At 39.9% G+C, this 25,652-nt stretch overlaps 1 protein-coding gene and 3 long non-coding RNA genes across 8 annotated transcripts; all 4 read right to left on the reverse strand.

Annotated features, from left to right (window-relative positions):
• Positions 1-13,781: 13,781 nt before the first annotated feature.
• Positions 13,782-15,502, reverse strand: LOC133736371 (uncharacterized). 5 transcript variants are annotated; one of them, XR_009859524.1, is made up of 7 exons: positions 15,392-15,502; positions 15,222-15,315; positions 15,040-15,118; positions 14,837-14,904; positions 14,586-14,730; positions 14,409-14,500; positions 13,782-14,274 (listed from the first exon to the last, which is right to left on the reverse strand). It is a non-coding gene; the product is annotated as an uncharacterized LOC133736371 (long non-coding RNA). The 5 variants fall into 5 exon arrangements; XR_009859523.1 differs by having other exon boundaries at positions 14,837-14,942; XR_009859526.1 differs by having other exon boundaries at positions 14,400-14,500; positions 14,837-14,942.
• A 599-nt stretch (positions 15,503-16,101) lies between these two features.
• On the reverse strand, positions 16,102-17,447 carry LOC133738757 (uncharacterized). The gene is made up of 3 exons (XR_009860260.1): positions 17,261-17,447; positions 16,230-16,794; positions 16,102-16,116 (listed from the first exon to the last, which is right to left on the reverse strand). It is a non-coding gene; the product is annotated as an uncharacterized LOC133738757 (long non-coding RNA).
• A 587-nt stretch (positions 17,448-18,034) lies between these two features.
• LOC133736386 (uncharacterized) lies at positions 18,035-20,494 on the reverse strand. The gene is made up of 5 exons (XR_009859532.1): positions 19,540-20,494; positions 19,398-19,454; positions 19,036-19,297; positions 18,882-18,961; positions 18,035-18,751 (listed from the first exon to the last, which is right to left on the reverse strand). It is a non-coding gene; the product is annotated as an uncharacterized LOC133736386 (long non-coding RNA).
• A 322-nt stretch (positions 20,495-20,816) lies between these two features.
• Positions 20,817-22,392, reverse strand: LOC133727012 (putative disease resistance protein RGA3). The gene is made up of 2 exons (XM_062154643.1): positions 20,965-22,392; positions 20,817-20,831 (listed from the first exon to the last, which is right to left on the reverse strand). Exons 1-2 carry the CDS (start codon positions 22,390-22,392, stop codon positions 20,817-20,819), a joined length of 1,443 nt encoding a protein of 480 aa, XP_062010627.1.
• Positions 22,393-25,652: the final 3,260 nt, after the last annotated feature.

Genomic DNA, 25,652 nt, shown 5'->3' on the forward strand with positions numbered 1-25,652 from the left:
ATCTTTCTGTGTTCAGTTTTACGTGAATTATTTAATATACCAAATCAACTCCGATTGTTTTGAAATTTTGTATATGTGTTATTCAATGTGTTTTTAGTGTCATGTAAAATTTTCAGAAAATTCCATCGAGTATAGGTTAGTTAATTAATTTATTTTTGTTAACTATTCAGTAGCATAGTTTAGAGTAGCTTGTGACATTTGATTAGCAGTTTAGGAACAATCTTCAGCGGGTAATGACCCTTGCTTGATCACTATATTACCAACGATGATATTTGAGTGCAAGGTTTAAGCTGTGCATCTTTTAGATGTACCAATTTTTGGCGCCGTTGCCGGGGATTGTTTTCCTTAATTGCTAATCTGTTTTGTTTTTGTGTTTTTCAATTTTGTAATATACTAACTTAGTTTTTGTTTTGTTTTGTTTTCGGACTGCAATACCAAGGTTATTTCGAGCATGCTACTATAATGTGGGAGGATCCCAACTCAAGCATTTACAACAATGGTTGGACTAATGCTAACTCTTCATGGAATCCGGAAGCGTTCAACTCATGGCAGCCTTATCAAGTCCCTATGTATAATCCTTATCATCATGATATTGATTCATTCATGTGGCCGTCATACCAAGAGCAAGCACTAGTCCTCTTGGTTGATCTAATGAAGCCCTCCCTTGAGGCAATTGTACAAAAAGTTGCGAAAAGTGCGGAAAAATCATCAAGGAATATGGACAAAGCTGTGGAGAATATTGAGCGACATATCCAACAAATTATTAATTCTTTGAACCAAGAAACAGAGGAGCGGGAAACACAATCTTGGGTTCAAGAGTCATATCATGAGGTATTGACCAGTGAGGAAGAAGATTGGGCAGAAGCTAATGAGCCTTTGGAGGCCAAGGTACTTATGGAGTGCCCTCCTACACCTACTACAACTTTAGGGAAGTCCCTTGAAGTCACAGCCTTACCTCAGCCTCATAATGTATTCCATGAGTCAATTTTGGATGAGGATGAGGATACAGATTTGGATGAGCCCTATGAAAAGAAACTTGAGGCTGGGACATGTGAGGATTATGTGTTACACTATACAACCGAGCTTGAAGCATATGAAGATAGTGATATTGAAGAGTCCTTGACAGACGAGGAATTTTACATTAAAGAAAGCAAGGTTCAACTTCATGCGAATGAGTACCAAGTGCCGAAAGCAATCATCATAGCTCATAAAGATCAAGAATGCAAGGATGACATGGAGGATTGCTTAGAAGAGGAGTCCAGCAAATCTCCTATAGACGGGCTTCTAATTCTATCACATGCCCGACCACCTGACCATTACTTGCCACATTCGAGCTTTACATTTGTTACCTCCATACAAGAAACTCTTGAGTTTGTTGATCATGTGGAGATGGTGATAGGTGAATATCCCAATTCTGATAAGAAGATTCTTTTGGCCATGCTTGTGGGACATAAGAAGAGAACGAGACAATGGAAGAAGAGAAAGAAAACGAGAAAGTTGAAATCCTATCTTTCCATTGTTACCAAGGAGCACAAGTTGCTTACAAGGGATCACCTAGCATCTTTGAAAAAGGTCAAGCATCTCATGGAACCAAGACCAAAACCTCCTGATTACTCTTAAAGAATTGGCCCGGCTGTCAGGCTGAGGACGTTAAACCAAGCGCTTCTTGGGAGGCAACCCAATGAATGAAGGAGGAAAATTGCGGTATTTTTCTAAGGGATGTTTTCTTTATTCTTTTCTTCTCTTTCTTTTCTTCTTGTTTTGTTTGGTTTTATGTTTTTGTGTGTGTGTGTGCAGGTGTCATAGTTGAGAAAGATTTACAGGAGTCACTTTTTATCAAACCAGTTTTTCTGACGCCCAGATTTCAGTCTACTTTGAACAGCTGTCGTTCACAGCTCCTTTGGAACCAATAGACGTAATATATATGGATCGAAATCCCCAGATGTCTATTTTCTAATGGCTTTGGCAGATCCAAATTTCAAGTTTCACACCATCTGTAGTTTCCAGTTGAGTACAGGAGGGTTGGAACAGAAAAGCAGAAAACTGGGCATCAGAGCCACTTAAAGTGCAAAACAGGGGATACTTCCGGGGGTCCAAATGAGACAAAATTATATGGGTTTGAAGCCCCGGATTTCTACTTCATTTCTACCAAAGGGTTTCTGAATGTGACCCCTGTAGCTTCTTGTATTCAGGTTTGAATGGACGAAGGTTATTCTGTCAGCATTTAGCCAGTTTTCTGTAATTTTTTTTTGCTAACTTTGCAGGTCTCTATTTTCTACATCCCTTGGAGTTGGAATGCGTGCCACATATGTATGGAAATCCCTAAATATAAACTTTCATCTCCAAGTGGAACCTTTGGATTCCGGTTCTTACTGGATGAGCTATGAACCTCGGAAACAGGGATGCTGCAAGGTTTTAGCTGAAATCAGTTTGTGAAAAGTGATGTTTCCTAATGACTTTGAGCATTATTGGAGTATCTTTGGTGCATTTGGCATAGAGCTTGCCCTAGACTTATAGCCTTGAGGTTGATATCCAAAGATCATTAGCATTGGGAGGTCTACAAGAGGGAGCATTCTCTACTCTTCTTAACTACATTTGTTTGTGATGTGTTTTCTCTTTCCTTCTATACTCAACTATATCATTGCATGATTATATCTAGATCAAACATTGAGGACAATGTTTAGTTTAAGTGTGGGGGAAAGGAATTTGAACTTTTTGTTATTTTTCAATCAAAAAAAAATGAAAAAAAAGAAGAAAAAAAAAAGAGTCTAGTTCTTAGGTTTATTTTCTGTTGAGTCTTTAGGGTTCTTCCAAACTCTATGATGAGCATGAACTGTTTACGGATTTATATTTTGGTCACAAAAGGAATGCAAGCATGTGTTAGATTCTTGATTTCAAATAATTGTTAATAGATTTTGATGATTATTGTGCTTGATTTATATACATTGATGGTTGGATTAATGTAACACTTGAGAATTGATGGATGCATGCTATGCCATGTTAAACTTGATTTAAACCCTTGTGAGCTTTTGATCCTGTATATGTGCTATTTCTTTTCTGAGTGCTTAGTGTAGAATCATCTTATTTTTTTGACGAGGATTTTGCATGATCTCATCTCTTATTCATCTTGGTTGAGACTCGGATTCGACTTGCATATTTTGTAAGGACAAATGCTAGAACTTGCCCCAAAGCCTCTTGAAGCGTATGGTTGAATTGCATGATGGATGGGAAGGGATAAAGGCACTAGGATTACCACCATAGCAAAATTAACCTGTGTCCCTTTTATGCACACAAGATGTGCAATCCCCTAGTTAACCCCCTAGAGCCTACATTAAGCCTTTTTGTTTCATTACCCACGAATTCCTTAACCCTAAGCTTAGTATAGATTTATCCTTACCCTATTCTAAGGAATTAGTGGAGCAAATATTTTTAGAGATATATGTATGTTCAAGGTACTTTTGTAAGCAAGTGTGGGGGTAAGACTTGTCCATAAAAATAAAAAAAAAACAATATATGTATGCCGAAACAGAAAAAAATATGAAGAAAAAAAAAGTATACGGCAAAAGAGAGGGAAAAAAAAGTGTATGGATTTTAGTCCCCCTTATGTGAATAAGGAGCTTATTTTTAATTGAAGGCCTGTTCAAGAAAATTTGGCCTTTGTCCTATTTCACAAGTGTTAGAAGAAAGGTTTAGAATGAAGCAAAGGCCCAAGAAGATGACATCTGGCCTTGAAAAATTACTTGCTTCATGTTTGAAGATTGATTACCTTGAGGAGTTCCAAGATTCTTTTATCTCTTATGTTTTTCTGGTGCTCCACTAGGTTCTTTAGGATCTTTGAATTTTCCTTCCTTTTCTTTCTTTTAACCTTAATCTTTGGCCCCATTACAACCCTGAATAAAGACCTTGTTGATCTTTGAAGTTGTGCATTTGATTTGTGGAGACTTGTGTAGAGGGGTGAGCATATGGTGTCACTGGCATTTCATCCGAGTCTTGGCGTTCCAATCATGGGATCATATGTAAAAAAAATTCAGAAAAAACCTTTCTTTCTTATTATTATATGTGAGCTATTTGTTTGTCTTATTACATCATTCCTCTCACATATAACTTGAGCGAAATATATGCTTATACATCAAGTCAGAAAATCATGAGTGAAAAGAAATTGAGAGCATCTTTGTGAGAAATTGAGTTGACGCGTGTTTGACCCATGAATAAGTTGGTTCTCCTTTGTTGCACTAGTTTGATTGTTCATGTATTATAAATTTAGCACTATGGTTATCAAAATAAATTAGCTCTGAAGTGAAATTGTGAATTCTGATATGTGACTGCTTGAATTTTGTTGATCATACTAGTGGGCATTATAAGTTCTCTGAGATGTTTGGAAGACATTAGGTCCGTGTCTTTTGTTATAGCAATTAGTTTCTTTTGTTTTGCTCGAGGACTAGCAAAAGATAAATTTCTCATGCTTGTCTACCATCTAAACTCCCAGAATATTCGCCATATTTTCGCGCAAGTGGGGAAGCACACTCCTACTGAACACCACATTACTTTTCTGCAAGTTAACTTGTTGCCCCGACGCTTTCTCATAAATATTAAGTAACTGACGAATAAGATAACAGTCCTGAGGACTAGCATAGGAATATAACATGCTATCATCAGCAAAGAGCAAGTGACTAATAACAGGAGCCCCATCACAAATGCATAACCCCTGCCATTGACCACTAGAAACAGCATGACAAATAAGAGCCGATAGACCTTCAGCACATAGCAGGTACAAGTAGGGTGAGATAGGGTCACCTTGCCTCAGACCTCGCTGCGGAGCAATGAAACCCCTGGCATTGCCATTAATGAGAAAGGAATAATGTACCGTGGACAGAAAAAACATAATCAGTTCCACCCATTGACTAGCAAAACCCATCTTGAGCATAATTTTCTGCAAAAAAACTCCATTCCAGCCTATTATAGGCTTTGCTAATGTCCAACTTAAGAGCCAAAAAGCCCTCATGACCTCGCTTCAATTTATGCATGTAGTGAGCCACCTCTGAAGCCACAAGTGTATTATCAAAGATTAGGCGATCTGGTACAAAAGCACTCTGTTGAGAGAAAATAAGAGCTGGTAGAAAGCTCTTCAACCTGTTAGCAACAACTTTGGAAGCAATCTTATAAATGATATTGCACAAAGCTATGGGTCTCAAGTGTGACATATTCACCACTTCCTTAATTTTTGGAATCAAAACCACATGAGTAAAGTTCAAATCCGGGGACATCTCCAATTTAGTCAACATAGACATAACAGCATTACTCACTTCATGACCCACCAAGTCCCAATATTTCTGAAAAAAGAAAGGAGACATACCATCAGGCCCCGGAGCTTTGGACGGGTGCATTTGAAAAAGAGCGTCTCGGATCTCCTCCATGCTATACGGAGCCAATAAGGTCTCATTCATTGAATCCGTAACCCTTGGCGCAATGGTTTGTAGTACCATCTCCTGAGCTTCCAAATCTGAAGGCTGAGAACTAAAAATGGATTGGAAATAATCCAAAACAACTTTATCGATCCCATTCTGTGAATCCTGCCAGACACCATTGTCATCAAAGAGACCCTTGACTTAATTTTTTTGTTGTCGATTAGAGGCTCTCTTATGGAAAAATTTGGAGTTCCTATCTCCATCTTTGAGCCATATTGCACGTGAACGTTGACGCCAGTAAGTCTCATCTATCGACATCAATTCGTTCAATCTTCTAGAAAGTTGTTGCTTAGCTTCCTGGTCATCTTGATCAAAGGGCTTCTGTAATAGGGTGTTAAGCTGTGAGCGAACTACCTCCACCTCCTCCCTCCGGCTTCGGAAAACAGTGCGATCCCAAGTCAACAACTGGTTTCCAACTCCTCTTATTTTCCGACATAACTGAAGCATAGGGTTCCCATTATAAGACTCACTCCATACTTCCTCCACCTTCTGTGTAAAACCTTCATGAGCACACCACATTTCCTCAAAGCGGAACCGCCTTCTCCTTCTCTCCAGCTGCGGCGGCTCACGACGCACCTCCAGAAGAATGGGAACATGATCAGAATGACTAGGGTGCAAGTTCACCACCCTAGAGAAACTAAACTCTGTCCTTCATGCTAGTGAACAAGTGCCTCTGTCCAAATGCTCTTTGATGCTGGGACTGCTCCACATGTAGATACCACCAGCAGCTCCCATGTCCTCCAAGTTACAGTCCGACAAAGCTTGCCGGAACGCCTGCATCTGGCCTTGACTTCGAAGCCGACCACCTGACTTTTCCCCCAGGTCCAACGTTAAAATCTCCAACAACAATCCATTTCTCCGCCGGATCACGGGCCAAGGATCCCATTAAATCCTAAGAGACATGGCGTTGACCAGTTTTCGGGTGCCCGTAGAAGCCGGTGAAACGCCATTCCATGTTGTCTGGCCCTTTCACCATCGCATCAATGAAATACCTGTTCACATCTCTTACCTGGACAGAGATCGAATCATCCCACATCAATGCCAGACCTCCTGCTCTATCCACCCGATCAAAATGAGCGATGTGAGGGAGTCCCACCGATCGAAGGAGTGTCTTATGCTGCTGTTTGGTGCAATGGGTTTCACTAAGAAACACCAAGCACGACTGATGCTTCTGAATCAATAACTTGAGGGCATGCCGAGTTTCTCTGTTCACAATACCTTGGTAATTCCAAATCAAACAATTCATGGTGTGGAGGCAAGGTGTCGAGCACCTACTGAAGCCGGAGATCGGCACTGCAGAAAACCCTAGAAACAGAGGCGGCAACCCTAGTTTCAAAAAGTTCTCGATATTTTAACTCAAATTTCCGCAGAAAATCAAATTAGATTCTTGTTTAACATGTTTAATATTTTAAAGAAGGGATGTGTATTAAGTGAATGAGTGTGTGTATATAAAATGCAGTATAATTGTTCAACTTTATATATATATATATATATAGGTTCAAGGTTTTGTCTTTTGCGAGAAAAACTTCCTCTTGTTTAAGGAAAAACGTAAATTAACAGAGAGAGAGTAATGTTGCAGAGAGAATGGAGATTCAAGTGTGTTTTCATCTCATACAAAAGAGGTATTTATAGGGATACATTTGAGGTGTGAGTGCTTAAATAATAATGCAACTTGATGGCATCTTCATTTGCAGCTTCACATTGTGGCATCTTCATTTGCAGCTTCACATTGTGGCTGTGATGATGATGATTGTCATACTTGTTCCCCTTTGGCATAAAGCTTGTCACACAAGTCACTATACCTACATTATACACTCAAGCACCTACTCAAATACCTATCTTATACATGATATAGACATTTATACTACAACTCTCCCCCTTGGATATTTCATGTCAATAGTATTGTCTAGACCGTGCGCTTCGAAGTTGCCTAGTTAAAAACCTTGCCAAGTAATAAAACCCTGTGGGAAAAAACAACCTTGGTCGAAGGAAAAAAAGAGCACAACGCGCATTGAGTGTGGAGTATGTTTCTGGATACTCCCCCTGATTTAGACTCTTTCTTGTGTCTCCCAAACGTGGTGCTTCTCTTGTTGCCTCATTAAAAACCTTGTCGAGTAACAAAAACCCAGTGGGACAAAAATTACCTCGGTCGAAAGGGAAAAAGAGCACAACACACTCTTCACGTTTCGAGACCATATGTGTAGACATCTCCCCCTCTGATTGATCTTTTGAGGAGAGTCAGTTGTTGCTGATTTATGCTTGGTGTTGTCGCTTTTGATGTAGCCTTGCTTCATTCGTTCAATAATAAGCAGCATTGTCCTAAATGCTTGTAGGCTCATCTGTGGTAGACTTTAAATTAACCACAACTGTTCGTACATGCGTAACTATAGATTCAATCCATATACATTCATGATCTTCTTCGTGAAGAGCAATAATCTCTGCATTGTTCGAAGATATAGCGACTAAGGTCTATTCTGTAGACCTCCAAGATATCGCGATCTTACCCATGGTGAACACTTTACCAGTTTGGGAAGACCTTTGTATGGGTCAAGAAATACCCAACATCAGCAAAACCTTCCAAAACACTGATGTCATTTTGGGGTAGAGATAGAAAACGCAGGCCAGCGTTTGGCGGCGTTTCTAGTGTGTGATGGGTCCGAATCCATCATCTTTCTATAGGGATAGAATAAGCCCATATCGATCGTACATCTCAAGTTATCGAAAGATATCTTTTACACCAATCTAATGGCGTCGCGTTGGCGCAGAGCTATACCTTTAGCTAACAAGTTCATGGCAAAGTGAGATGTCCAGTCTTGTGCATTGAGCTAAGTACAATAATGCGCTTTATTGTACTTGAGTAAGGCACTTCAGCCTCTCTAACACATCTTCGTCCGATCATCCATTTAGACGAAGAGGATCCTTTTCAGGATCAAGACTACGAATGATCATGAGGTGCTTGAAGGCTTGACCTCGTCAAAATGCCTAAGCATCTATCAACACGGTGCTCAAATTCAAAAACCGAGGCTTAATCGTGTTCCCCAAGAATCCTTCATCTCAAACTCGGATTTCAAGTGTTCAGCGGTTTCCCTTAACCCTTTAAGGGCTTCTAATAAAGATCATGTCCAACATGAAAATCGCAATAGAATCCGAAACTTGTTATGGAAACGAGCGGGCATATCCCTTCTCAATCAAGTAGTCACTTTAGTGAGCGTTTCAACTCTATTGCAAACGCGCTCGGTGGCCTAGAGCCACTTGATTTGGGTAAATAAAGTTTCACTATGAACTTTCATGTATATTTCGTATCTAGATCCCCATAGAGATACGTAGTGACCACATTTATAAGCTGCATGTTCAGTTATTTGGAAACTACCAAACTGACAGGGTAGTGGATGTAATGTCATCCATTACGAGAGAATATGTTTCATCGTAGTTAATTCCAGTGCGTTTTGTGAGAAGCCTTGCGCCATAAGGCGAGATTGCCATCTCGTTTTCTCAACACGCTTTCTAACGAAGACCCATTAATCAATAGGTTTTATGTAAGGAGGTGTTGGCATCACTGGCTCAAAAACCTTCCTCTTCGTTTAATCTGGATTGCATCTTTCCATTTAGGCTCAATTTCTCTACGTTGGTATTCATACTTCAATGGAGTGTGGTTCGATATCATTGGTTTCAACAAACTCATGCGCAACTACATCATCAATTATGATGGAGTTTCTTTTCCACGTCTCATGTATACTAGTGTAATTTCATAGAGCTCTATATTCTCAGGAATAGGTTCTGACGTTGAGGTGTCCCCCAACGATAACCATAATCTGGAAGATACTCATGAGACGGATGTTGAGTGTCGATGATCCAAGGATGTCAAAGTCTCCTTCGAATCCACGGGCTTCCCACGCATTCTAGCTGGGGCCATGGCCTATAACGCCAAAGTGCCACTTTCTATGGCGTTGGCGCCTTGCCTACCTCTGTGTAGGGTGGCGCTACGTCCTCTTGTAGGGACGTCCTTCCTTGCAGGCATTTTTGCGGCAAATGTGTGTGATCTCGTCACTTCAATAGGTAGGGATCGAGATGAGACATAGTAGGGACAAGCTACGACTTTTCCTGTCGTTCCTGCTGACCATTCATGTTCTTATCTCCCCCTAACGACGGGAAGACTGTCTCATCAAAGTGACATCCGTAAATCAAACGGTAAGGAGATCGCCTGGCAAGGGCATTAAGTGGCGGACGATTGTTGGAGTCTCAAATCCAACCAAGTTGCTCACTTGTTTTTAAGGACCTACCAGAGGCGCTGTGGCAGCGCAATTGGCACATAAATGGCTCACATTGGCACATAAATGGCTCACTCGAATGTGCGTAAGTACAAAATATTTGTACCCAGTCACTAGCTGTAACGCAGGGATACATTGAGTGGCGGTAGGTCGTAGAGGAATTAGCATAGTTGTATGCGATATTGCATCACCCCAAGTGGATATAAGGAGATTGGTGCGCATTGCCAATGTCTGAACTACCATCGTAGTTATTTCTGCGAAACCATTTAGGTGTGTATATGGGAATGTGATGTCCAACATCAGTCCCTTTGCAATAACCATCGAAAATCTTCGATGTATACTCACTAGCATAGTCAAAACCCAATTGACTGAATGGATGATCCGGGGAGTGAGCCCGTTGTTATATGATTTGTGCTAGGAGTATAGCATACGTAGCTTTTACATGTGGATAATGGCACAACACGTGATCAGTGTGTTTGCGTGTCAACCAACATCATGAGATATTTAAACGTCCGCAAGTTAGTTGAATAGGTCCATAAATGTAAGAATGGTATTTTCTTTAGTGTCCTTTGCATAGGATGGTCTCGATCCTATCTTTGTTAAAGAGCAAGCTTTGCAAAACGAAGTAACTCTTTGGACCAATCTTTGGTTCGTACTTCTTTTCGTTTTGAGGAATGGATGTCCGTGAAGTCTTTAATATACGGAACATCATATCACGACCTGGATATCCCAAACGGTCTTGCCAAAGCCTATATGTGTCAGAATCCCATAAGTCATCTCTTATGACATGGTTTGATTCAATGACTCGAATAGTGGTTGCATGCAACCCATTAGAGCGACACATAAGTTTCTCTAATACTCGTTTATGTCCGTAGTCATTAGAGGCGATGCAAAGGAACTCTTGTCCATTCTTACAATGTGTTTCCACATAAAAATCATTGGCTCTTATATCTTTCAAGTAATAAAGTTCGAAATTTAACACATGTCCATGACATTGAATAATAATGCGACACTTTATTAATAGCCAATGATTACATCAAAGTTTCCAAAGTCTATTCCAAAATAAAATCAAATTTATACAAATTGTAATTGCTCAATCCGTTTGGTAATTCCATTGAAATATGACCAGGGAAGTAGAGAGATGTTGGTGGAGCGAGGCTCGCTTAAATACCCAGATCTCAATTACTTTCCTAGACATCATACTTCATTGGGTACGCCACATGAGAAAGAGTCAATACAATTGTTATTTATTGACTAAGGCACATTTGCCGTTTATTGGAAAATAGAAAAGACTATTCTAATCAAAGTCTGCGGCATCCTCGTACTCTTTATTTGCAGCTTTGAAGTCCTCAGTGGTGAGAGTGATATCTTCACCATCTTCATCTTCAGCAAGATTGATATCTTCATCTTCAGCAGGATTGGTTTCTTGCTCTCTCAATTGCCTATACTCCTTGTAGCTTTCAGCTAGTTAGGTACTTGCATGGCATTGCTTGAGCCAATGCTCAATTGATCCACATCGATAACACATGTCATTGTGGTTACCTCCCTTCATTTGAGGTGCAGGTTGTCCACGTTGTGGATATTCCCTCGGAGGGTTGCTGCTACTACCACGTCTCTTGGTGCGACCTCCACGGCCCATATTGTTACCATATCCTCGGCCCATGTTGCTACTGTATCCACCTCTCCCACGTGTGTAGTTTCCACCACGTGTGTCCGCTCTAAAGTTGCGGTTTCCTTCTTTATTGGGGCGGTTATATGGACCCATTCGTCCTTCTTGTCCCCTGTTATTAGGGTACCGCTCCTTGTGCCCTCTCTTGGGTGCATTATAATTCGCCTCACGAACGTTTTTGGTTCCAACGGGCCTTGAATTATAATTCTTTACGAGGATGTTGTCGTGCTTCTCAGCTACCGACAAAATATTGATGAGCTCATTGAACCTCGTAAGTCGTCCAGCATTGAATTCAATGCGATATTGCTTTGATAGTATAATTGCTACGACGGGAAAGGTGGAGAGAGTCTTCTCAATTAGGTCTTCTTCTGTGAGAGGTTTTTCACAGAACTTCAACATGGCTTTTAGCCAAAGAGCTTCTGAATTGTATTCAGCAACAGACTTGAAGTCGGAGAAGCGTATACTGTTCCACTGAACCTTCAAGTCAGGGAGGAGGGAATCTTGGATATTATCAAAGCGCTCTTCTAACGCTACCCATAGGTCCCTTGCATCTTTAATGGACATATACTCTAATCTGAGTGCTTTGTCCATATGACGTCGCATCAAGATAATTGCTTGTGCATGCTTTATGGGTGTTCGTTGGAACACAAGGCCCGCGTTTGGTGCCTGGATTATGGGCAATATCCCTTTCGATGTGAGATGGTTCTCAACGTCGGTTTTCCAACTATGGTAATCCAAACCTGTTGAGTCAAGGATTTGAAAATCAAGTCTAGGTTCATTCGACATCCTGAAAAATAGGAAGAGAAGATATATTAGTTTCGGAGTTTAAACTTCCACGAAAACTAAAATAATAAGATTTCCGAGCTATGCTACCAAGAAATCAATTTTCAAGAATATTTGGATTAGACCAAAACAATGATGTTTGCGGACGCTCTTAGTCCGAATATTATGAACACTCTTAGTTCATTGATTACGAACGCTCTTAGTTCGTTTAGGTTGAATCCCCACGATTCCGCTTTTAGTTGATAAATTGATACTTGCGGACTCTCTTAGTCTGAATATTATGAACACTCTTAGTTCATAGATTACGAACGTTCTTAGTTCGTTTAGCGTGAATCCCACGATTCCGCTTTTATTTCATAAATTGATGTTTGCGGACGCTCTTAGTCCGAATATTATGAACGCTCTTAGTTCATTGATTACGAACGCTCTTAGTTCGTTTAGCGTGAATTTCTATAATTCCGCTATTTAATTGTAAGTTCCCGAAAAAAGAAAAAGGAGGAGAAAAATAAATAAAAACTCAAAAGCAGGAACTTTTAGTAAAGAATACCTTGAAATAGTGTTGTCGGAAATGACCGAAAAGTTGCCAAAAAGTCGCCGGAAAAGTGTCCGAAAAGTTGTCGGAAAGTCGCTGGAAAAGTGTTTGGCAGGTGGCTCGGCAGGAGGTGCTGCTTGCTTTTGGCGGAATAGTGAAGGTCCCAAAACAACTCCGATAAGGCTGAAATTTGGAGGTCAGATAGAAGAGACAGAGACGAACAACTTTGGTGAAGGAAAGATTTTGATCTGAGGTCCCGATCAAGATGTTTCGGGGCATGCAAGCAGGCTGATCTGCACAGGAACCAGCATGCTGAACAACTCCGACTTCGGGGCATGCAATGATGTACAGGTATCAAAACCACTCCAATAAGGCTGAAATTTGGAGATCAGATAGAAGAGACATAGATGAACAACTTTTATGCAGAAAGTATTTTGATCAGAGGTTCTGAACAAGATGTTTCGGGGTGTGCAAACAGGCTGATCTGCACAGGAACTAGCGCAGGGGCAGCGCACGGTATGGCTAGCAAGGGCTAGGAGCTCGTGCTGATAACGTGTTTAAGGAAAAACGTAAATTAACAGAGAGAGAGAGAGAGAGAGTAATGTTGCAGAGAGAATGGAGATTCAAGTGTGTTTTCATCTCATACAAAAGAGGTATTTATAGGGATACATTTGAGGTGTGAGTGCTTAAATAATAATGCAACTTGATGGCATCTTCATTTGCAGCTTCACATTGTGGCATCTTCATTTGCAGCTTCACATTGTGGCTGTGATGATGATGATTGCCATACTTGTTCCCCTTTGGCATAAAGCTTGTCACACAAGTCACTATACCTACATTATACACTCAAGCACCTACTCAAATACCTATCTTATACATGATATAGACATTTATACTACAACACCTCTCTTTTTTTTATGTGGTTTTCTTCTGGAAAAAAGATTGTGTATTGATGCACTCGAGAGATGCGCATCAGTTCAGAACAAAGTCAAAATTGCAAGTATTTTCTATTCAGTTATCATCATCAATTGAACAGAAGATTACTTCATTCTCATTCTCAAAACTGCTCGAGGTTGGGATGAGTACGTAATTTCATGCAAAAGCCTGATAAGTAGAATACTGAATACTGAGTAATTACATAAAATGTCGATCAAAATGACAGTAAATCAATAGGTGATTACAACTACTCACTAGTCATAATGCAACTAGTTACCAAACTCAGACTGCCTACCTAAACTGAGCAAATCTTCTCTCCGACTAGGCATCCGTCTCTTTCCTCACCTCTGCTGTGGAACAACACAACAGATTCGTAAATCGAGTTGCCATCATCGTGACCATTCAAGCTCCGAATCTTCTCCAAAGCACCATTCTTGTCATAAACCTCTTGCAAAGAGTACACAAACCCTTTCCATCCTTCCCCAAGACCCTCTCTACTCAGAGCTGGTTCAGGAAACTTGTGAAGTAGACTGAGAGGGTGAATTTCAGAGTTGGGGAACTTGACGAATAGCAGTTTGACTTCCGATCAAGTATTGGATGCATGCTCATTTGCCCCATCCTCTGCAAAAGAGAATCTCCTATTAGAAGTTAAATCAGCAGAAGGACACACAAGCTAGCAGGATCTAGTATAGACCAAAGGAACAATCTCAAGTCTAAATTGTCCGATGGCAGGTCATTGTTACAACCTTGCATACCTTCCCAATAACTCTAATAAAGTCCAGACGCTTGGAAGAGATGCTCTTGACTCAGCTCCATCATCGGCCCATGTGATTAACCAAAAGATTTTCTGTGACATAGCTAATCAGTCCAACTTGAAAACCAAAAACTTCAAGTTATGATATAATATACAAAAAGGTATGCACGTAGCTTACCAAACTCTGATAGTCTGATGCCATTCTGAATGCATCAAGCTTCAATATGAGCAGTACAAGTAGCCTGGTGCGATTCTCATCTACAATATATACATAATTAGATAAGATGCTCAGCTGCCTGACTAAGCTACTCCAACCTCGGTATCTGATTAATGAAAAAGGTAAAAAGAAATTAGTAACATAGCTAATCACTCCAGCATGAAAACGAAGAACTTCAAGTTATGCTATTATTATAATTATATGCAGCTTACCAAATTAGCATCCCATAAACTCCAATGCCATTCTTAATGCTTCAAGTTTCAATGTAGTAGCATCTACACTATATGCCAAATTATGTAAATAGAAGAATTGTATAACCTGAATTTGAAGAGGATAATCAATTACAATTTATAAACTATCCGAGTATTTATTGAAAATTTTGTATTTGAAATGTCAGTGCAAGAGAAAGACAAACCTGAGGAGGTGAGGATCATCTTGTCCTTGAGAAGTCCAGAATCCTTTCAGCTCTATACATGACCGAGAATCATCATTTCCTGTATATAAGCAACTTAAATTGGCTAATAAGCCCAGAGACTTCATACACAAATCAGACATTGCAGACAAACATATATAGTAATCACACTGCTCTGCAATTACCTGTATGTTTAAGAAATCAAGCCGCAGAAGTAATTAAAGCTGATAGGGAGTTCAGTTCAGTATGTGAGGAAGCCATGAGCTGCCTAGCTAATAGCTACAAAGACAATGCTTGATGCTCAACTGATGTGAAGGTGCAAGAACAATGTAATGAAGATGTTTGTTATTCGTACCTTCATTCCTGGAACAGTCACTGGTACGGTGGCAGTTAATGTATCCGTCTTTGACAACAAGCTAGTCAACAGTTCACTCATTTCAGCTCGTGCTGTCTTTGTTTGGCGGACAAACTACAGGGAAGATTCTATTGATGAAGGAAGATGTAGTGCTTATCCTCTCTGCATATAAGTACAGAATCTTTAAGGCAGGTTCGAAGATGTCGGTGATTCGATTTCAGTCTATCACTCTGTCACATTAATAGGGAAGTGAGACGTGTTTGGAAGTTGGTCGAGCTGGGATTACTATCAGATATTGGCAGATCATTATTCCCATCCTCCACCTAGGTACAACCAAACAACCAATAAAAGTTAAAAGCAATCTCTGATGCTCGATTTAGTGCGCTACTCATAATCTAACAGAACAATGTTCAGACTCAATAATACAGACAAAACAAATGCTCTCTAGTAAATTGTATACAAATAAAAAGCGAGTAGACATTTCTCAGAAAATACAGCTGCATGCAGTTGCAACTTAAGTCACAAGTAACAGCAGTTCCATGCCGCAAGGCACCAGTTATGAACTTATGATATAAATCATATAATAGCTTACCAAAGTACAATTCGATCAGGCTCTCAACTCCAAGGCGATTCTAAATGCTTCCAGCATCTGTAAATATTAGCTTTACATGTATCTTGGTACGATTTTCTTCTACATTTGATACAAAATCAGAGGACTTAGTAACCTGAATCAAAAGAAAATAATAAATTCTAAACAACTTGCGTCAGAGGAAGCGGAATATTATTAACAGTATATGAAGATATAAGTTATAATCAGCAGTAAAGACACAGGCACAACCTAGGTAGACCAAAGAAACAATCCCAAGTTGAACAATCTTCTATGATGGCTCATAGTCACACCTCACACCTCAAAACCATGCACAGCTTCCTAATAAAGTTGAGACACTCGAAGAGATGCCTCAGCTGCTTGGCTAGGCTCCATCCATAATACATCGAATTAACCAAAAGGTTAAAAGCAATCTGTGATACCGAACCCAATAGATAATAAGTTGAACTCATAAATCTATGTGGAACAACATTGTTGCAGCAATGGGCTAAATGCTAATCTCAGTCTTCAAAACATGGCAAAAGTGAATTTTCATGGAATGGACCTCATGGTCATATCCACTCTTTTCTTCCACACCTCGAATATCTTAAGCCAATAACACAACTATTTCATGCCATGGGATCAGTCTAGTTTGTAACATAGGCTTACTTAAGATGGTTATGAAAAATTACCTAGTTTAGGTAAGATAGCCTGCCTCATCCATCAGTCAAATAGGTGATACAAAATAAGTTTGTAATTGCATGTTGTAATATTGTTGCTTGACATTCTACCGCAAGGAATGGTGGTTTGACTGCACCTGCAATATATTAATTGGATTACGGTAAGAAACTTGCTTAAAATAATGTGAATATGAAGACACACTTGTCTTAAATAGTAAGAGATGATTTTGAAAGAAACAGATATGAATCAAATAAAGCTGGTTGCAAGAATTTCAAGCCAATGCCAGAGACACTCAAAACTCAAGAACTTCAAGCAAGTATATACAGGCATGTAGCTGTTTTGATAGTATACTTGTAACAGGCCTATGATACTGTAAATAATTAGTACTAGAAAGTCCATAAAAGTTTTTTGATATCAGTAGAAGTTTTGATAGTCATGTTACTTTACAGATTTCTATAGGAATTTTCTCTGCTCATCACTGTTTTTCAGTTGGAATGACAGCACATATAACAATCTTGCACCCTATAATTCTCTATCTATATATTTTCCTTAAAATCAACTTATCTAAATGTAAAATAATAAAAAAAATCTGTTACTCATACCTTGATTATCCTCTCTGCACAAGTAGAGATCAGCATACAGGCAAATTCGTATCAGCAAAAAGGAATAGGGAACGGAGACCTGGGCTGGGCTCCCAATCAAATATTGGATGCATGAGTACTTGCCCAATCCTCTGCAAAAAGGAATTAATCTCCTAGTGACGAGGGGAAACAAAAGTAAATGAAGCAGGCTTTGTGTCTACAAGCAAATTACCCTGCTTTCATCTATCATGGCCACCCCACAGCTTGTCAAATGTAGGTCTGATTGGTGCCTCAGATGCATTGCTCCAACAGTCCAACCTAGGTGCACCCAAATAACCAAAAAGTTAAAGCAATCTATGATCCTTAACTCAGTCTCACAGTCACAGTCTTACAGAGCCATATATGTGCCATAAACACACATGAACTGAGAACTTTAGGTTATGACATAGACAGCTTATCATATTAGCATCCCATCAGCTTTGCAACTCCAAGGCCATTCTAAATGAAGCCTCAGTGTGAGCTGTACATGTACGTTGGTGCGATTTTCTTCTGCAATACTAACATTAGTTAGACTTGACTATATCTTGAATCAAAAGAAAATGATAATTCTAGGTAACATAAGGTTTTGTTATGCTACCTAAAGATTTCTTTTGAATTATTCTGGAACTTTCCACACAACATGAAGAGTACCTGAGGGTCATCTCATCTTCAGGAGTCTAACCAACAGAACTTTGAAGCCGAACCTCCCAATTCCATACACTGAAGGGTGCTTGCAATCTTTCTAAAATGTACTTGATAGGGACCCAAGTTCCAGCATTAGAGGAAGAAGAGTATCATAACCAAACAGGAAGGTCTTCAAACTGGCAGCCTTCAGTAACCTCATGCCTTCTTTCAATGCTTTAAGAACATGTCTCTAACTGGTGCTGTTTGTAACCTCTTAAGCTCCTGACAGTCATGATCACCTATATCACACTCAAACATTAATCTCTCAAGAAAACCATCTGATGCATCATTCTCATGTCTATATAATGCATCAATATTCTCACTTCTTTTTCCTTGCTAATTACTGATAAACACCAAATATACTAAAACATGCAAATTTAGAATTCTATGGCAGGAGTTATGTACCTATATAAACAATGATGATATAACTTAGACGAGCAGAAGGATACACAAGCTAGCATAACCTACTTAGACCAAAGGAACAATCCCAAGTTTAACTTCTCCAATGACAGCTCATTGTCATAACCTTGCATAGCTTCCCAGTAAGTCTAATAAAGTCCAGACAATGGAAGAGATCGATATTCTTGACTAGACCGTCCTCGGTCCATGTAATTAATCAAAAGGTTTTACGAGACTTGCTAATAGTCCAACTTGAAAACCAAGAACTTCAAGTTATAATATAATCTACAAGTTGGTACTTATGCAGTTTCCCAAATTCAGATGCCATGATGAATGCTTATGCATGCAGCTTCAATACGAGCAGTACAAGCAGCCTGGTGCGGTTCACATCTACAATAGATACATAATTAGAGGACTTATCTATAACTTGGTTTACAGAAGAAAATCAATAAACTACCAACTGTCAAAAGATTTAAGGGGAATTCCCTATCTGGAACGTCAGCACAAAAGAAAAACAAACCTTAGTGGTGAAGATCATCTAGTATTGGAATTGGAAGTCCAAGAATCCCTTTAGCTATTCACGTGGGCATGAATGATCATCTGCTGTATAAAAGCTACTTAGTTTTGCTAATAAATACAGAGAGTGGGCATAAAAATCAGAGCATTGAAGTTACCTGTATCCTGAAAAAATCAAGGTGAATACGGCTAAAATTGATAGAAAGTTGAGCATCGATCTGAGGAAGCACATGTATGACCACCTCAAGTGTTTGACCTCTTTCGTACCCTCCTAGGTTTGGTCTATGCTATAACTCTGCTAGCTCATGCTCAACTAATCACTGATGTATCTGAAGGGTAGGGGGGAAGACAATGCCTGATGCTCAATTGATGTTCCCTTGTCCCCTAGCTCCAATATTGACTTCCATTGGACATGCATCCCTAGAATACATAATGGTAAAAGAAATGATTCAATTATATAACTAGGAGTCCCATGCATGTGATAAAAATAATAACAGATAAGTGCACATATTAAGCTCACCAGGTTGAAATATGACGAATGATAGAGAACTGTGCTTGTTTCAAGAGAAGCTGAAGCCTGGAATGTGTCGAATGATGGAGAAATTACACATCCAAATAAGAAATATCCCATTAATTAAATGAAGCAACTGTATCAAATGTACCTTTGAGATGCGTCATCCAGATTAGTCTTCTATCACGATGGTTGGGATCTTGGCCCACTTCTCACCTATTCCTTGTCTGTAAAGGTCTTGGAGAATTGGAGATCTAAAGATGTGCAATTTCTGTAGTGGTGTCTCCCACAGGAAGTCCGGCAGTGCTTTTAGCTTGTAGCAGTACCCAATTGTCAATTGAGAGAGGCATGGCATGATTGTAATATTATTATTTTCCACTCCTACCCACTCTTCCCATGGCCCCATGTTGTAGAAGCCGAGTTGTTTAAGCTTGGGGAATGATATGAAAATGGAAGACGATGAGGAGGTTTGCCCATCATCTATTCCCAAAAACTCAACTCCTACCTTTGAGACTCCATGGAGTTGCACAATATGCAATGATTCAAGGGACGCCAGTTTCCCTAAAGGAGGCAAAACCCCACATTCCGTGCAAGTCTCAAGGATGAGCATTCTCAAGCTGTGTAAATACGACAACCAATGGGAGAAGGCGCCACCTTTATAAAACCAGATGTATAAAGATTCCAAATCTGGATGCGGCTCTAAGCCATTCATAATTTCTCCATGCTTTCCTTCATCAACCGAGTAAAACTCTAGTCTCAATTCCAGGAGGTGAGCCTTATTCACCATGATTGCTGCTGCATTCTCCGCCATATTTGGATTTCCCAGAATACGAATAGCAAGACTCCCTTGAAGCTGGTTCAAGTCTTTCAGATGTTCCAACTTGTTTCCTTCATCACCACCGATAATTGGGACAACAAACTGATCTAGCCTTTGCAGATCTGTTAATTTCTCAATCCCTTCAATTAACTTTAGCTCCCAACAGCCTTCAACATAAAGATGCCTCAAGTTAATCAGCCTTCGGACATCTACTTTTTTCAGATTCACGCAACGAACAAGTCGCAAGGTTTGCAGGTTGTATAAGCTGCCCAGGGCGCTGGGTAATTCCTCCAACCCCAAATTCTCAGATAAATCGAGATACCTCAAATGTATCAATCCACCTATCGTCTCAGGAATTTCTTTGAGACAACCCTTCCCCCGCCAACCACGCAAGTCTAATGTTCTAAGGCATTTCAATTGTACTATCAACTCAAATATTGGGCCAATGGAATATTCGGATGATTGTATAGCTATCAAGGTACGTAATTTTTTATAATTAGGGAGAAAAGTTTGCAGAGAATCACCCTCGGTTGCATGCACTAAGGTCAAATGATGAACTTTATCCTTTGACACATCTCTTCTCTTACTAGCATCCAACTCAAAATCCAAAATCAAACATTCATTTTCTGTCAAATATTGTAGAAAGTCATGTACAATATCATGAATTTTGCATTTTATGTTTCCATACTCAAACTGAACATCCTCAATATCTTGAAAAAATGACCGCATTACTAAGTCATCAAAATAATTTTGACCAACCACTATATTTTCTTTACTTTCTTTGACATTCAAATAATCTTGCGACATCCACAACTCAATCAAACAATTCCTATTGTACACATAATCTTTTGGAAATGTAACACAATACAAAAGACAACGTTTGGTTGCTGGACTCAAATCATGATAACTTAATAGTAGTGGTCGAAAAACATCTTGTTGAATCTCTTTCAATTCCCATGTCTTACTCTTTAAAACAGCTTGCCATTCATGAATCTTTTTCTTATTACGCATGAGGCTTCCTAATGTCTTTGCAGCAAGAGGCAACCCATTGCACCTTTTCACAATCTCTGATCCAATATTTTTAAACTCGGTGGACACACTACTCTCATCCATGTCTGCACTGTAATAGAACAATGACAAACAAAATGCTTCACCCAACTCCTTCAAATGGATCAATTGAGTTGTTGCTTTCATTAAAGTAACAACCTCCTCCTTTCTAGTGGTCACCAATATCCTACTTCCTATACCACCATTACGTAAAGGTTTGATCAATTCTTCCCATTGATCAGAGTTTGGGCTCCAAACATCATCTAAAACTAGGAGAAACTTTTTACCCTCAATCAATTTATCTATACATTGCGTCAGGGTTTGCAACACATTTGAGCTTTTTGAACTATTATCTTTATCTATTTCTTCAATGATAGCTTGAGCAATCTTGATCTCTTCAAAAGGGTCCGAGACACAGACCCATATTCTCTTGTCAAAATGAGATTTGACATTTTCATCATTATAAACAAGTTGAGCAAGAGTTGTTTTCCCCATTCCCCCCATCCCTACAATAGGGATGATAAGAGGAACTTCCTTTTCTTGACTACTCTCACTTATCAACTTGCTAACTATGAGGTTTTTCTCCTTATCTCGACCAAATGTTTTAATATTGGGAAGAGAAGTAGTTTTTTGTCGTTGAGGTAGTTCGGGGACCCTAGTGGTGTTTTGATGAAAGCCAAAACTTTGTTTGTTTTGATCAATCAAATCTAAACTTTCATTTAGCTCTTTTATCTTCGCAGCAATTTCGTGACGACGAAATAGCTGATTGACTTGGCCGAAGCGAAAGCAAGAGGAAGGAAAGGGAAAGCATACCTTCTTCTTAGTAGTAGCAAGAGCATTTGCACCTTGTTTTTCTTGTTTCTCCAATTGATGCATGAGAACTCTAGTGATCCACTCATCCAGCACGTCATCCATGTCGTCGGAAACATCATTTAGCTCATTCAGCCAATCTTTCACGCTGGCTTCCATCACTTGCCTCTGCTCTGCGTCCTCCAGTACAGCTCGAATAGCTTTGAGTTTCTTGGTGAGATTTTTGATTTCTTGCTTAACCCCTCTCACCAGCTTCAGCTCGCGTTCGACCTTGTCAAGGGCGAGCGTAGCCAAACGCTCTAACAGAACGTCAACTAGTATTCCAGCCATGTTCTTGAAATAGCTAGCTAGGGTTTGAGAATTGTGAGTAATCGAAAATGGAAGACTGAAAGGAAAGGATAATGTAGGATAATGAGTGTGCTATCGTCTTGATTGACTAGGCAACTTATCGATACCCTCTCCATTTTATAAGATCGCTGATACATAACTTTGTCGACAAGGCAAAAAAGGCAAAACTTCTCCAACGAAGATACCCACCTTCTATAACAGGTAAAATAAATTAAGAAAAGGATGCCCACATGCAAAAATTCGTACTCTTTTTTCTTTCAGTTGGCCAAAAGAAATGATATGTTGTAGGAGAATAGAATTGTGTGTTTATTATTGATAATAGGAGCCCCTATATAGGGAGTTACAAGGTATACAAAAGGTAAGAGAATCCGAAGACAATTGAATACCAATAACACTTTCCTATTACAATCCTAAACCCTAGTTTGTAGAGGCACACTATGTCGACATCCTTCAACACTACCCCTTGTGCCGCTCAAACTTGGTGATGACGCTTTGATCGTTGCCTCGTTAAAAACCTTGCCATGTAACAAAAACCCTGTGGGACAAAAATAACCCTGGTCAAAGGACAAGAAGAGCACAATACGTCCTTCACTCTTCGAGATCGAACATGTAGACATCATGCCTCCCCCATGATGTCAATATCTCCCCCTGATTGCTACAATCATGGGAGTTCGGATAACTTTCTCAATCCGATGCTCTTCACATGTTTCTCGAAAGTGGATTTTGGTAACGACTTAGTAAATAAGTCCGCTACATTATCCTCTGATCGGATTTGGTTCACTTCAATATTTAGAAATGCTTGTTGTCATTTTGATGGAGGGAAGGAGGAGCACGGAAGGTGGCATTTTGCCTTGTGGGGTCCGATCCCACACTTCCGTCATCTCTTTTCTCTGTAGGGATAGAACAAGCCCATATCAATCGTACCTCTCAAATATCGAAAGATTGTCTTTATACCAATCTAATGGAGTTGCGTTGGCGCGGAGCTATATCTAGCCAACAAGTTCATAATAATTGAGGTGTCCGGTCTTGTATTGTGCTAAGTACAATAATGCGCCTATTGTACATAAGTAAGCACTTCTGCTATTAGCACGTCTTCGTCATCATCCCTGGGAAGAAACGGATCCCTTTTAGGGTCAAGACTACGGACGACCATGGTACATCTTTGACTTTATCAGAAATGTCTCTTGACACGGTATACAAGTTCTGAATTTAGACAAAACCGTGTTCTCCCAAGGTCATTCCTCTCAAACTCGGATTTCAGATGTTCAGCGGTTTCCCTTAACTCTCAAGGGTTCCAATTATGTTGATCAACATAAACCGCGACAATTGCAAATCCGGAACTTGTCATGGAAATGCGTGGGCATAGTTCATTATATCCCTTCCCAATCAAGTAGTCATTTTAGTGAGCATTTCAACCTCGTTGCAAATGCGCTCCGTGGTCTAGAGCCACTTGACTTGGGTAAATAAAGTCCACAAGAACCTTCATTATATTCTGTATCTAGATCCCCATAGAGATACGTAGTGACCACATTCGTAAGCTGCATGTTCAGTTATTTGGAAACTACCAAACTGACAAGGTAATGGAGTGCAATGACATCCATTACGAGAGAATATGTCTTCTCGTAGTCGATTCCAGGGCGTTGTGAGGAACCTTGCGCCATAAGGTGAGATTACCATCTCTTTTTCTCATCACGCTATCCAACGAAGACCTATTTATGTCAATAGGTTTTATGTTAAGAGGTGTTGGCATCTCAGGCCCGAAATCCTTCCTCTTCGTTAGTGAATCCAATTCAACATGGATCGCATCTTTCCATTTAAGCCAATTTTCTCTACGTTGGCATTCTTCAACAGAGTAAAGTTCGATGTCATTGGTCTCAATAATTCCACGTCCTCATGTACACTAGTGTAGTTCGTAGAGATCTCTATATTCTCATGAATTGGTTCTAACATTGAGGTGTCCCCCAACGATGTCTCTTGGACATAACCACAATCCAAAATATTCTCATGAGACGGATTTTGAGTATCAATGATCAATGGATCAAGTTGTGCCAAACTGGCTCTCTTCTTAGGGCGAGAATCCATCAAACCTATGGGTCTCCTACTCTCTCTAGCGGAACCCATGGCCTATGACGCCATTATGCCACCTTTGTGGCGTCACCATACTACCATCCATGGTAGTGGTGCAGTTCCCATCTTCTCTGGGTGGCACCATGTCCTCTTGTGGGGACATCAATCCTTGCAGGCATGTTTGCAGCAGGTATATGTGATCTCGTCACTTTTAGGGGATCAAGATGAGACATAGTGGGGACAGACCACGACAATTCATGTCGTTCCTGTTGAACATTGACGTTCTAATCTCCCCCTAACGACGGGAAGACTGTCTCATCAAAGTGACAATTCGCAAATCCAGCGAAATAGAGATCGCCTGTCAAGGGTTCTACATAGCGGACTTATAGTTGGAGACTCATGTCCAACAAATATATATATATATATATGCATTCGTTGCAATGACTCATGTTGATGCGCTGTGGCGGCGCAATTGGCACATGAACCGCACACTCAAATATGCATAAATACGAGATATTAGACTCGAACCCAGTCACTAGCTGTAACGCAAATAAAAGTTGAGCGGCTGCTATGAGTCGTAGATGAATTAGCATAGCTGCATGCGATATTGCATAACCCAAGCGGAAATATTGGTGTGCATTACCAATGTCCGGGCTACCATCGTAGTCGTTTAATGGTGGCTTTTCCGCGAGACCAATTAGGTGTGTACATGGGAATATGATACTTGATATCAATACCCAATGATATGCAATAGTCATCGAAAATTGTCGATGTAAACTCTCTAGCATTATCAAGTCAAATTGACTGAATGAGATGATCTTGGTAGTGAGCCCGTAGCCATATGTTATGTGCTAGGAATGTAGTATAAGCAGCATTACGAGTGGATAATGGCACAACACGTGACCAGTGTGTTTGCGTATCAACCAACACCATAAAACATCTATACGGTCTGCAAGTTGGTTGATCAAATCCATAGAATTCCCTTAGATTCTTTGTAAGAATGGAATTATTTCCTCAATCTCCTTTGCATAGGATGGTCTCAATCCTAAATAACAGGCTTTACAGAACGAAACATGGGCTTTATAATCAACCAATGAAGGTTTTGGTGAAGCCATAATGTCACAATAGACTTGAGAAGTAGAGAGAGGAGTTTATGGCGTCAATGCCATGTATTT

The sequence above is a fragment of the Rosa rugosa genome, chromosome 1 (genome assembly GCF_958449725.1).
Source record: "Rosa rugosa chromosome 1, drRosRugo1.1, whole genome shotgun sequence".
In the NCBI taxonomy this organism is placed as follows: domain Eukaryota; kingdom Viridiplantae; phylum Streptophyta; class Magnoliopsida; order Rosales; family Rosaceae; genus Rosa; species Rosa rugosa.

What these genes read in the sequence shown, in the direction of transcription:
- LOC133727012 (XM_062154643.1), bottom strand. Translation starts at nt 22,392, where the DNA reads ATGGCTGGAATACTAGTTGACGTTCTGTTAGAGCGTTTGGCTACGCTC.